Here is a 12,220-nt window from a genome sequence, read left to right as displayed (position 1 = left end):
AGGATCAATCTACACTCTCTACACCTCAATGTTCTCAAATGGATCCCGATCCGGCGGAAGTCCCTTGTACATAACGTTGCCTCTGGCATCCAGTCTCGCGTTCACGCTCGTGATCCAAACTCTACTCGTGAATGCACTCGTGCGCTGAATCTCGTCCTTAGCGACACCCAGCTCGTCGTGGGGGATCCAGACGGCCGGTTGGATGGCGCGGGTTGCCGGGTGTTGGAAGCTTCTTTTAATGAGCTTCTGGCGGGCTTCAGGCTCAATGTCGGCGAGCTCGTCGTCAATGCCGTCGAAAAGGTTGGCTGTGGGCAGGACTTGGGCTTCAATATCACGAACGGGACGTGTAACATCATCGAGACCACGCTTGAGGGTATGCGTAATAGCGTCAAGCGGGTCTTTGCGCTTGTGCTTCGGTGTCGTATGAGAGCGGGAGCGGGAGCGGGAGGTGGAGCTTTTGCGAGATTGCTGGGCCCAGTTGGAGCCACGACGGCTACGTCGCTCAGGCGCAGGGGAGAGACCGTTGGATTGGCTTGTGTTGAGGTTCGTCATCTCGTACGCGCCGTCAGAGCCTCCATACTGCTTAGCATCTTGGCGGTTCATCTCCTCAAGATGTGCGAGTTCACGCTCCTCTGCTGTCATCTTGGCGTCGTTCTGAGCAATGAGAGACTGGTGCTCTCCATCATCCTTCTCCCAACGGCCAGCCTGAGCGCGCTGGAACTCTTCATCTCGCTGTACTGCCTCATCTTCGAAGGTGATCGGTAGGTACGTAAATAGCGGTCCGAAAGCTCGGTTGAGCACAATTTGATACAACACGGTGAAACTGAGCGTGACAATCATGATAATGGCGTGAGGGACGCATTCTCCGTCTTCCTGTAGGAAAAATAGACCAATGAGGCAAAGCTGCAGAAAGTACAGACCGGTGAATAGCTGGTTGATAGCTTTCGGGTAGACCAGACCATTGGTTTCTGCCTTGGCATAGCTGACGTAGATCATTTGGTAACGGTAGGTGAACCAGAAAAGGCTGAATGTAATCAACATCATGATCAGGATGAGTGGCGACACAACCGAGTAAATGATTCCTGTTGCTGTTAGTATAGTTCTGCAAGCGAATCGATGCTCATCTTACCAATTGCACCAAAGTTGGTGTAGACAGGAATCATGGTACCCCAGTTTATGCCAGGTCTACTGAGCACCCTGGACACCTTCTCTCGCGGCGTTGTGTCCAGGAAACGAAGAAAGACAATGACGACGACAGCTCCGATTTGCAACAGAGTTCCAGAACTGATACTTAGGGCCTGCAGAATCATGTAAGAGAAAAAGTAGTTGGCGGCCTTTGGCAGGTTCTCGGCGAGTGTTTGTGGCACGCTGATAGGGTTATCCACGATTTTCTGGATGGCAGTGGTGAGACCAGTCGATATCGAGACGACCAAGAACAATTGGACGAAGACGAAAGCAAAGTAGAAGTTCTGGACGAGCAGTTCACGCTCTCCAGCTGTCGTGGTACCGGTAAACCCAGCCAAAAAGCGCAAAAGGATAGGCAGTATAGCGAAGAGAATAGCCAGGAACAGTGGCGGCAGAACACCCTGAACAAAACTGATTGCCCAGGTAGGGAAAGCGTTGATGAACCTGAGGAAATGTACCTTCTCGGTCAAAGTATTAACTTGGGATAAGGCACCAGTGGCCGAGACAGGAATACCCCAGAAGATGACGAGCGCCACGATCAGGACGATGACACTGAACATCCTGACATATCGTTCCCACCACTTCATACTCAAGTTTTCCCAGAGAACATAAGCGGGGTTGACTTCGACTGTTCGGGGCGTCATTTGTCTTGGAATGTGGTGAGTCACAGATTGACAGGCCATGTGAGCAGCAACTTGGTGGTTGAACTGAATGAATGCAGAATTCATCAACGGGAACCGTTCCACGTTAGCCTGATCATCAGCGATCTCTGCATTGAGCCGGGCCAGTTCCTTGCGGCAATAGTAGATGGTGTCCACTTTTCTTCCGATAAGTGGGATTGAAGGCCACCAGGATTTGTCGAATAGTGGAAGACGCATAGTGTCGCGGTCCTTAGGCTTGAGGTATTGTCTCCACAAAGCGTTCTCATCGTCTTCCGCGAAAGCATCATTCCAGAGTCCTGCCGTGTTGTATGTAATTTTCTCCCTCTCCTCTTCTTTGAGCTCCATGACAGGCATTTCACCTTCTTTACGGAAAGGCTGAGGGCTGGCGAAGTCACCCTGACCGAGGTATGCAGACTTGAGCTTTTGGAAAGGATTGAAGCCTGTGGTCTTCTTGGGTTTCTCGCTCTCCTCGGGATCATCCTTCTTCTCCTCTTCGGTCGTGTCCTTGGGAAAGTTAGGATCACTAACATCAGACTCGTACTTTTCCTTCTCTGGACCATTGAGGCGGGTGTAGGTATCACTACTGGCACCCCTGTTGGTAAAGTTTGCAGAGGAAGGCGACGATCCGGGCATTTCGTTGGGATCGACAAGTGGATGATCATTGCCATGCTTGTCTCGGATGAAGGCACCTTTGACTCCACCAAACAGTTTCTTGTTGAACTGGTTCACGCCTTGTCCGACGTCGCGAAAGCCCTCGCCAACCGCATGTATGCCTTGTCCAACGAATTGCATGGGCAAGTTGCCACCCTTTCGTTTTGGGGACGTCGACCGGGACGATGACGAGGAAGATGACTCGGGCTCCTCTAGCACTTGCTGGAGTTGTTGCTCGATCTCGTGGGGATTACCCGCGTCTACACCGTCTTCATGTGTGTCGGCAGCAATGCGCGCATCTGTCATAGCTTCGTGCTGTTTGCGCTCCTTCCTGCTCTTCTTTTTCTGACCGTCTTTCTTTGCCTTCTTTGCCTCCATCTCCTTGTGCTTTTTCGTGCAAGCAATGACGAGATTGGTCTCAGCAGCCTCGAGTGCTCTCGCAATCTTGGTCCTCTTGCTGACCTTCTCTGCCAAATCATCAAAGTTGCGGTTGATCCAGATGTCCTTAATGCCGCCAGGGAAGACGTCGTAAAGGGCATCCAATGCGGGGACCGTGAGCCATTTCCGGGGAATGCTCTGAACGAGAATGGTGGTCGCTGAAGCGCGCATGCGATGCTCTGGCATGGTGAGGATGGTCTGCCTGAGGCGAACAAATCGTCTGAGCGCTGCGTAAAAGTTGAAGCACACCCATACGACGACCAGGATCGCCAGCACCAAGTGTGCCCATAAACGATGGTTCTTCTCTGGCGTGGCCACGTTCGGCCAGGCGAACGAATCCAAGCCAGACACATACTCGACGTCGCCAATGCGGTTTATCGGCAGGAGAATAGGTAGGATGACGAGGGTCATGGGTATGAATATGCGGAGCAGGAGCTGCAAGTATTGCAGGAAGAGGTAGCCATCGACACCGGCGATGCGAATGAGCTCGCGGTCGCTGATGGTGAAGACATTCTTGAAGGACTCGATGGCAGTGACGGGAGGTGCGATACGCCTTGCTTTGGGCACGAAGGCAGTCTTGTAGTAGCTGAAGCTGTTAGCACGTGCGGTGCTGCTGTGACGGGGTGACCAACGTACTAGATCTTGTGGAACAGGCCCTGACGCTGCGTACTCTTCTCATTGGCAGCCTTGGTCTCGTGGAACTTCCAGTTGCCGCTGAGAATCAGGAAAACGAGCATCTGCACGCCGAAGACGACAGCTCCAGCTGATAGAGACGCGGCGAAGTTCTCGATGCTCTGACCCTCCCTGATTTGGGCGGCACCAGTGCCACTTCCCGGTGTTGGCGAGGGCGTCGCAGATGATTGAGGGCCATCCATGCTGTGCTATGCACGTGCAGTGGCACGAATAGATGGTCGGTGTGAGGTGCAGTCAGTAGAATCCAGTTCTATCAATTCGCAGCCATGGAGGAGTTGTAGTAGGAGCGCACTGGTGTTTGCAGGCGCAATGTAGGATCGTCGAGGGGAGGCGAGGCCGCTGAAGAGAATGCGCAAGGGAATGTCCAAGGGCGACGGTTTATTCAAGGGCGCTATCTATTCACGTGTGGACTGGCGCCAACGGTTCGCCATCGACGTGTTTCACTCACGAATTCAGGGTTGGGAGCTTGCCAAGTTGCGCCACTACCGTCAGACAGCCACCTCACAGCCAACCAGCGCTTGATCGTCGGCCCAATTGCAAACCGCGGAGTCAGTCGTCTATCCGCAACGCTGGCAGCTATAGCTGTGAGTACATGCGCAGCCGTTATCTGACACAATTGCTGGTCGTCGAGAATGAGTCTCAGGTTCCTTTGGTGTCGCAGTCTTACGTCAGTCAGATTATCCCCAGCTTCTGGGACGGAGGAGCAATAAGGAATGCGGAAGGTGCATGGACCCCTGACGTTGATATCATCGCGCAGGGAAGGTGAGCCGTATTGCCGCCGTATTTTCTCCGCGGCAATTTTTCCCGATCGTGCGTCTGCTTTGATGATTGCAGTCCTACAGATGTCTCCTTCTCGAGCAAGTTGATAACACGCGTAGGCCCATGCATCATTGTAACCAAATGTCATGAGTCTTGGTGAAGCGCTTGTACAGTAAAACCATGGTGACACACTCAGGCCGTTGTTCGACAGACAGCAGATCCATAGCCTGCTGTCAACTGCCAACGTATAAGGTTTCAATGGAACTCTACTCGAGTGGCGTACCGCGGATTAGTCCCGGCGAGCTCTTTGAAATACACAGCGCCAGGATTTGGGTGGAAGAAACTTGGTGTTCTAGTTGGGGTTTATCGTTGGTCATCGGCATCTTCCGACAACCCTCTGCGTGCTTCCTCCCTCAATTATTCCTCCACTGAATACAACAGCTCGCTTCCTGCCATCACGTTCCACTGTCACACGCGACATGTGCCAATCTATACTTCATCATCAACCGCATCGCCACGTCCGAAGCGAGCAATGCGAAGACTCAGCCCCACAAGGCATATCCCAGGTTTGAAGCCCGGAGTGAGCGACCAATCAGCATATGGCACTACGGGCTTCAACTTCTCGAAAGTTACCACATCGGGGAATTGTTTTGCTGATGAAACCTGATTGACATGTAAGGCTGAAATTGTGAGCGTAGGCTTGTATACTTAAGCATATCTACAAGCTCGCGCGTGCTTCGATTACCATGCAGATCTGCATCAATCACCTTCTACGACACTATACCATCACCAAATAATATGACTGCCATCAGACTACACGATGTGAAGCCGACACAAGACGGGACCGACAAAGGAGCGATACGTCGCCGTACAGTGAAGGCCGACACAACTCCCAACACCCTATCCGAAACTGAAGACCCATGGCTCGAGACACCACACGACGATGAAACCTCCAAACTACCTCTAGAATCACGCCCTTTCATACCAACATCCGTCTACTGGGTATCACCGCACAGTACCCTCGCCTCCAAGATCACCGTGCTCGATCTCTCAAAAGACATGGACGTCCAATACTCTGGCATGACCGACGAGTACAAAGCGCAAGTCGCGAAGACAATGCAAGACCATTCCTACTCGCCAGTGATTACTTGTACTCGGAATGGCTGGTTCAGCATGAACTTTGACATCACGGACGACCAAGACAAGCAGCTCGCACACTGGGCGCACCCATGGTCGTCCTTTGGAGAAGCAGTCCTGACATTCCCCACCGACTCAACGCACTCATCGCATCCGATAAGTCTCAAGAACAAGATGTGGAATACGCGGACTGAGGCTTTCACGATCAATTCGCAGCCATTCCTTTGGGAGCCGGACAGTCATTGGCACTCACAGAACATGACGCTATATAAAGTCACGGGGACTGGGGACGCGGAGAAGAAATTTGAGATTGGCAAGTATGCGCAGAAGTGGTGGGGCAGTGTTTGGACAGGCGGGACGTTTGTGGTGGATGACAGGGAGATTGATGGGGTTGTGGCGTGCTTGACACTAGTTGTGGTGTTGAGGAAGAAGAGGCAGAGGGCAGCGGAGAAGAATCCTGGGAGATGATGGATGCGTAGATATTAAGGATTATGGTTTAACGATAGCTAGTAATATGTTAGGAGGCGTTTAGTCATGTCCATCTGAAATCGCAGTATTGATATATTTATGTTACGATCGCGAAGCTCTGCGTATAGATTCGGAAACTCTGGTCTCTTTTTGTCGTATGTGACAACATGTGGTGAAGTATTGCCCCTGTACGACAGACAGCTGCGGTGAAAGTAAAGTCACGATCCCACGCGTCAAGACCAAAACGCGCTAGTGACCCCGCATAATATTGAGCGGTATATCGTCACGAAGTCCACCAACGCCTTCAATCACGACGCTATTCCTCCGTTCAGCTGAGCAACATGTCAAAAATACAAGGAACCGTAATCGAACAAAAGCAGCTGTTCCTGTTATCGCGAAAACACTTATTGTCGCGAGGCATACCACCATCAGAACGACTCCGAACCATTGCGGAAGATGGAGGTATTGAACTCAGCATACTGAAGGGTGTACTAGACAAAGGTATGAATACCCATAAATATGCTCCGAACCGGTGGATCTAATGCTACCTAGTCAATCGCGACCTCAAACAACACTCACGCAGAGTCTACAGCCGACAAATGATCGAGCACGTCGTCGAGCAAATCGACATGCTCTACTGGGAAGCAGGCACCCACAACATCGACGAAATGAGCGATCCGAGCACAGAGATTGTCGAAGACGCGAACACAATTTTCCAAAACGACGACCTCACGCAAGACTCAAACATCGCAAAGCTCCCTACGCACTGGGATACGTCCGCCGACCCCACAACATCGCGCAATCGCGACATCACACAAGACGACTACCTAACCTCCGTCACGCACCTACAAGACCTCTCTGCGCGCAGGCAAATGCTGCAGAACAAGCTGAACACATACCGCACACTGCTATCGCTACTCGAACCCTACCGCAAGCCGAAGGAAAACATACAGCCGAACTTGGTATGGAAGGACTCGCCGCTTGCACCGGAGCTGGCAAAGATGCGGACGCTGGCAATACGTGTTGCGGGCAGAGTGGGTGAGAAGTTTGGCGATGTACAAGTGCCGGCGACGGCGGAGGATGAGGAGGATGTTGATATGGAGGATTTGAGGGAAGAGGGGAGGGGGAAGGTGGATCGGCTGCTTGATAGTTGGTGAGCTTGAGAGCGGTCAGCTTATGGTTCACGACAATGAATCGGGCTCAACTACCGGATTATGCTATGAGCATCAAAGAACGAATCGCTCTAACAGAAGATTCACGATGACAGCAGCATTCGAAGACAGGGCTGGCGAAAAGCGCGCTCTAGGATACATGCTATTTAGTCGCCGCACTGGCCGCTTCATTGCACCACCCGCTCGCGACCTACTCTGGCGAAAGATGAGGAAACGGGCTTCATCGCTATTTTCAGTACAGATCCGTCACGCGAACAGACATTAATTCCTGGCCCTCTGGACCAGCTCGTCCGCTGCCGCGAGGAGAGCTCTAACCTGGGTCCGATCCACCGAAACATCGCAATACAGTTTATAGCGGTTATCCGATCATTCCACGAGCTAAGAAATGACAGTCGACACCGATCACTGTAGCGGGATAGCGCAGGTGTGTACTTGAGCTGTCATAGAGATCGGCTATAGATGGACCGAGGAAGAACAGCTTCGAGCGTAACGGGATCTCAACGAGGATAGTTCGTTTAGAATAGACGAATAACAAAGAACGGATCTTCCTAGCATTCCCAACTCACAGCATCAGTTGTTCTATCGATCTAGCGAACCTTGGAAACGTCAAGTCGAGAGCGGTTTATGGCTATGCCAAGCCGCTAGTTCCAAACGGTGAAAGTCGATTTCGAGACCCTTGACCGTCCGCAATAGAGCTCCACCACTCCGCGAAGTGCTGAACTTTGAGTGTGGACGCCTGCAATACGTCATTGGTCTTCTGTAAACATTGCAAAGCTACAAGGTGGAGTCGCATCAGATACCGCGCCCCTCCCCTGCATTATCACTCGCGACCACCAACCGTAAGCGGACCCGCGACTCGATTAACTCCACTACGAAACGCGCCGCCCGCAGCCACAACCCGCTACCGTTGTCAAGATGAACAACTACAGCTTCCTCTCCTCCGACTCGAACCCCAACAATCCAAATCTACCCCAAAACATGCAGCAAAACATGCAGCCGCGTGCACCGCCGTCTCCATCACCGTCGCAAGCTGGTTCACAATACAACGGCAATGGCGCGCAGCAGAATGGCATACCCATGGTCAATGGACTACCCAGTGGGGGCCAACAGACGGATATGAATCATCTGTGGGCAGTTGTACAGCAACTCAGCCAGGTCCTGGAAGACAACAAGCAACAAACAATCGGCATCGTGAACGGCGTCAATGCCGTGCGGGCCAGGGCCGCGGAAGAAGGAGGACCTGTGAATGGCACCTTCAGACAAGTCAATGGCGAGCTAGATGGTATGTCTTCGATCTGGAATTGAAGTCCGACATCTAACAAATACAACAGCGGCAACACGCAACGCCGAAATCGCACACCTCCAATCCCAACTGACCCAGACACAAAATCACCTCGCGTCCCTCACATCCTCGAACAGCGCGCTTCAATCCTTGCTCACAGACTACGAGAACGCGCTCACCCTGCTTCTGGATAAACTTCGACCGTATGCGTATAACCAGACATCTTCGATCCTCGCGCTGCACAAACACTACCAGCGCTTACTCGAGGAGGAACGCGGCGTAAGCATGCAGCTGCGCCTCGAACACGCGGAGTGGCAGGCTGGACTGGGCAGGGTGGCGGATTATGCGAGGACGGCGCTGAAGACGCAGGGCGAGAGCGAGGAGGAGTTGAGGAGGGAGATTAGGGGTCTTAAAGAGGAGAACAGGGTGTTGAGGGGGTTGTGTGGGTGGGAGGAGAGGGAAGAGGAAGATGAGGATCAGGCGTGAGGAGAGGGTGTCGATTGATATTTGAGGTTTTGCATAGCGAAGGCGTTCGGGGGAGATATCACACACACGCATCGCGGACAGCGCAACATTATGATAAACACAATAAATCTCAATATCAACAACTATCCAAATTCAAATCAACAAAGTCAACACAAGAACTCCATATACTCAAAACGTCAAAAAAAATCAACAATACCAGCTCCCACAGCGATCGCATCCAACAACATTCCCCACCCCTCATTTATCAGGCAAAACATACCTCCTCTCCACACTCATCTCCCGATCCGCCTCATCCTCCCCTTCAAACCTGAGCCTCACAACCTCTAACCCCTCTCCGACTACCCTCCACCCGGCCACAACCTCCGCCTTGTAAAACGTCGTCGTGCCGGGATACAACGCCAGCACATTCTTGCCCTTGTTTAAATCCGGCAACGTCGTGTTCGAGCTCGGCGGCGGAATCGGCACCAGATGATTTACAGACGCGCGGTAGGGCACGCTGGGCGTAGGGGGGTCTGGATCGGCGTCGATGATTTCGTAGCGGCGCTGTTTGCCCTCGCCGATGACGGAGGTGACGCGGCAGAGGATGCCTTCGCCCTCGGTGTTTGTGCGTTTCTTGGGGTCGCGGTAGAGGACTTCGGTCGAGGGGGAGAGGCGGGATTTACTTGGGTCTAGAGGAGGAGTTAGCGATGTGTATGGATGACGGTGGAAGATATATGAAAGGAGAGAAAGCAGATATGAAGACATGAAGACATGAAGACATGGGAAAAAATATGGAAAATGTTACACATTACTGCTATACTAGCAAGCCGATGCTTTGCGACAATCCAAAGCGGGTATCATGAGTCCCTTCATCATTCGGCATCTTTTTTCTTTTCTTCCCCGATCTTGGTGCAACGCCACTCAACTCCCACAGGAAAACAGACTTAGGAAACATCATCATCGCGAATTGTTTTTCTTGAGAGAAGAAGAGAGTGAAGAGCGCTTCTTCTTACCCTTACCCGAATCGTCCTTGTCATCCTCCAACTTCGCGCTCGTTTCCCGAGCCGCAGGCACCGAGCCCGCTCTACTACTCCCCGACTTGGCGACGAGTCTGTCTTTCTGGCTGATGACGACCTTGGGACTTGCGCTGGCCGGACTGTCGGCGACGATGCTTTCGCGATCTTCGAGGTCGTTAGTCGCTTTTCGCTTGCCATGGCGGTCGCGGCCGGATTTGCCGTGGCCAACACTGGGGGCGCGGGATGCGGATGGTTGCGAGTCTTCGGCATTGCGGAGGGCGGAGAGAAGAGTCAGTTGGCTACAGATGTCGTTACCACCTTCAGAGGGCTTGACGTAGCCTGAGAGCTCGTTGGTGATCTTGATGTTTTCCCTCAAGAGGGTGTCGATCTCGGCGTCGATGCGTGATGAGGGCTCATCTCCACGGTCTAGCATGGTCAGATACAGTGGAAGAGAAACATGCTGCATAAGACTGGTACGAACTTATGCGAGCGCTCTGGTCTGCTGCGAGGTCGGTGATCTTCTTCTGTATGACGTCTGAATCTTTCTGGAAACATTTAGCATGTGCTTCTTCGGCAACAAGTCTATCATGTGAGCGAGACGGGAAAATTATAGAAAGGACACTGTAAAGGTAAGGAGGCGACAGATCGGCTGTGCGTGGGATTAATGGCTGCATGATCAGCCTACCATCACTCGATCAATATGTTCTCCAGCCTTCTTGATATTGCGCCATATAGCTTCCACCTCTTCATCCTTTTCCTTTTGCACCGAATGCGGCTCTGGCTCTGGCTCCGGCTCTATCTCTGAACTTGATCTGCTAGCACCCCGCCTCGATGACGCTCCAGACGCTCCAGACGACTCAGCCTCTTCATCCTCCACCTCTCGCAACGAACGCCGCTCTGGCACTGGATTCGACCTGCGCGCACTTCGCGTCGACTCGGCGTCCTCCCATCCAGACGAGCTTTGCGGGTCTCTGAGCTCTTTGGCCAGGTCTCTTGCGGAGACCATATTTGCTGCAACCGACAAAACAAAAAAGAATACGACGAAATGCGACTTGGAAGAAATGTATGCAGCGAGCTTACCATGAGTTGATCAATCCGCCTTGCATCCGCCCTTATCTGATTCCACAGCGATCTTTCCTCGTCGAACTCGTCCTTGAGCTGGCCGCCACGAGGGCGACTGCGCGCCGCCATGTTGGAAGAAGTTGCGTTCGTCCAACTTCAGTCGCGGGGGATGTGGTGGTGGAAGGTGCAGGTGGGGAGGCGAGGTCGGTGATTCTATACTGCACTACCCTTTGCGACCCATTGGAACGCAGGGTAGAGAGCCGCACTACAGCGAATGAGGGATGGTGAGTGCGTATGGACCACAGCTTAATGCAGCTGCGGACATTGTGGTTTGTGGAGATGCGAGGGAACCCCGCTAAGGACCGGATGTTGTGGCGTGCACTGGCCATGCGCTACCAGATTCTATCACTGTATGCCGCACGAGGGACTTGCGACATGATATGGGTACTGCAGTTGCTTCTTTCGATATTTACCAAAAATATGGTCAAGGGAGCCAAGTAGAGAACACAGTAAAAATGCCATGAGCATGCACGCCTACTTCAATTTATACTGTGTAGTCTTGTAGAACGAGTTACTACCATGTATCCCGTTAAACACCCTTCAGTCTGGTAACCGAGCTGCCCATGGGGTCTGTGTAACTGTCGATATACAGCTACGGTCCCTTCTTTCTCCCCATGTCAGTTCCCTACAACCACATATGACCACTCTTCAAAATCAAACCCCGCCTACTTCTTCCGATACGGACTCGTCTGCCCTCCCTGCACCCTTCCGCCCATGACATTCCACTCCGCCGCACTAGCCCCACTGGCTCCCTTAAACTCACCGTCCCCATCATCATGAAAATTTCTGTCCTTGAAGTCTCTCCACCTTTCGCGGAGCGATTTCTTCTTGCGATCGGCTCGACGCTGGGCATCGAGATCTTCGTGGGGTGATGCGAGAATGGCGGCTATGGTGGAGGCTGGGGCGGAGTTGCGGTGGGGGTTGAATGGCTTTGAGGAGGATGTTGGAGACGATGGAGGCGGTTGGGCAGGTGAGGGTTGTTGGGAATGTGGGTATTTGGGAGGTTGAGATGAGGGTTCGGAGTCGTAGTAGATTGGAGGAATCTCGTCGTTCATTTCCGTATGGTTGCTTGGGTATGGTCCGACTGGTGTGTCCGTTGGGGTTTCATGAGTTACGTCTGACTTTGAAGCCATGTTGCTACCGTGACATGGATAGTTCTAGCATGAGATG

General features: G+C 52.5%; 5 protein-coding genes across 5 annotated transcripts; 2 read left to right on the top strand and 3 right to left on the bottom strand.

Moving 5' to 3' along the window:
- Nucleotides 1-18: 18 nt before the first annotated feature.
- On the bottom strand, nt 19-3,811 carry SNOG_10558 (hypothetical protein; the record flags this gene model as incomplete). Its single annotated transcript, XM_001800773.1, has 3 exons — nt 19-1,082; nt 1,130-3,549; nt 3,573-3,811. The coding sequence occupies 3 exons, from the start codon at nt 3,809-3,811 to the stop codon at nt 19-21; spliced, it is 3,723 nt and encodes a 1,240-aa protein (XP_001800825.1).
- A 1,375-nt stretch (nt 3,812-5,186) lies between these two features.
- Nucleotides 5,187-7,150, top strand: SNOG_10557 (hypothetical protein; the record flags this gene model as incomplete). The annotated part of the gene is made up of 3 exons (XM_001800772.1): nt 5,187-5,923; nt 6,122-6,148; nt 6,577-7,150. The coding sequence occupies 3 exons, from the start codon at nt 5,187-5,189 to the stop codon at nt 7,148-7,150; spliced, it is 1,338 nt and encodes a 445-aa protein (XP_001800824.1).
- Nucleotides 7,151-8,080: 930 nt separating this feature from the next.
- Nucleotides 8,081-9,405, top strand: SNOG_10555 (hypothetical protein; the record flags this gene model as incomplete). Its single annotated transcript, XM_001800771.1, has 3 exons — nt 8,081-8,447; nt 8,497-8,929; nt 9,336-9,405. The coding sequence occupies 3 exons, from the start codon at nt 8,081-8,083 to the stop codon at nt 9,403-9,405; spliced, it is 870 nt and encodes a 289-aa protein (XP_001800823.1).
- Nucleotides 9,026-10,934, bottom strand: SNOG_10554 (hypothetical protein; the record flags this gene model as incomplete). The annotated part of the gene is made up of 4 exons (XM_001800770.1): nt 9,026-9,601; nt 9,926-10,354; nt 10,410-10,473; nt 10,614-10,934. The coding sequence occupies 4 exons, from the start codon at nt 10,932-10,934 to the stop codon at nt 9,171-9,173; spliced, it is 1,245 nt and encodes a 414-aa protein (XP_001800822.1). The 3' UTR covers nt 9,026-9,170.
- Nucleotides 10,935-11,715: 781 nt separating this feature from the next.
- SNOG_10553 (hypothetical protein) lies at nt 11,716-12,183 on the bottom strand (the record flags this gene model as incomplete). The annotated part of the gene is made up of 1 exon (XM_001800769.1): nt 11,716-12,183. One exon carries the CDS (start codon nt 12,181-12,183, stop codon nt 11,716-11,718), a length of 468 nt encoding a protein of 155 aa, XP_001800821.1.
- Between the last annotated feature and the right edge of the window lie 37 nt (nt 12,184-12,220).

The sequence above is a fragment of the Parastagonospora nodorum genome (genome assembly GCF_000146915.1).
Source record: "Parastagonospora nodorum SN15 chromosome Unknown scaffold_17, whole genome shotgun sequence".
In the NCBI taxonomy this organism is placed as follows: Eukaryota; Fungi; Ascomycota; class Dothideomycetes; order Pleosporales; family Phaeosphaeriaceae; genus Parastagonospora; species Parastagonospora nodorum.
The sequence above is the reverse complement of the archived record's forward strand: the minus strand, read 5'-3'. Positions and strand labels throughout refer to the sequence as shown.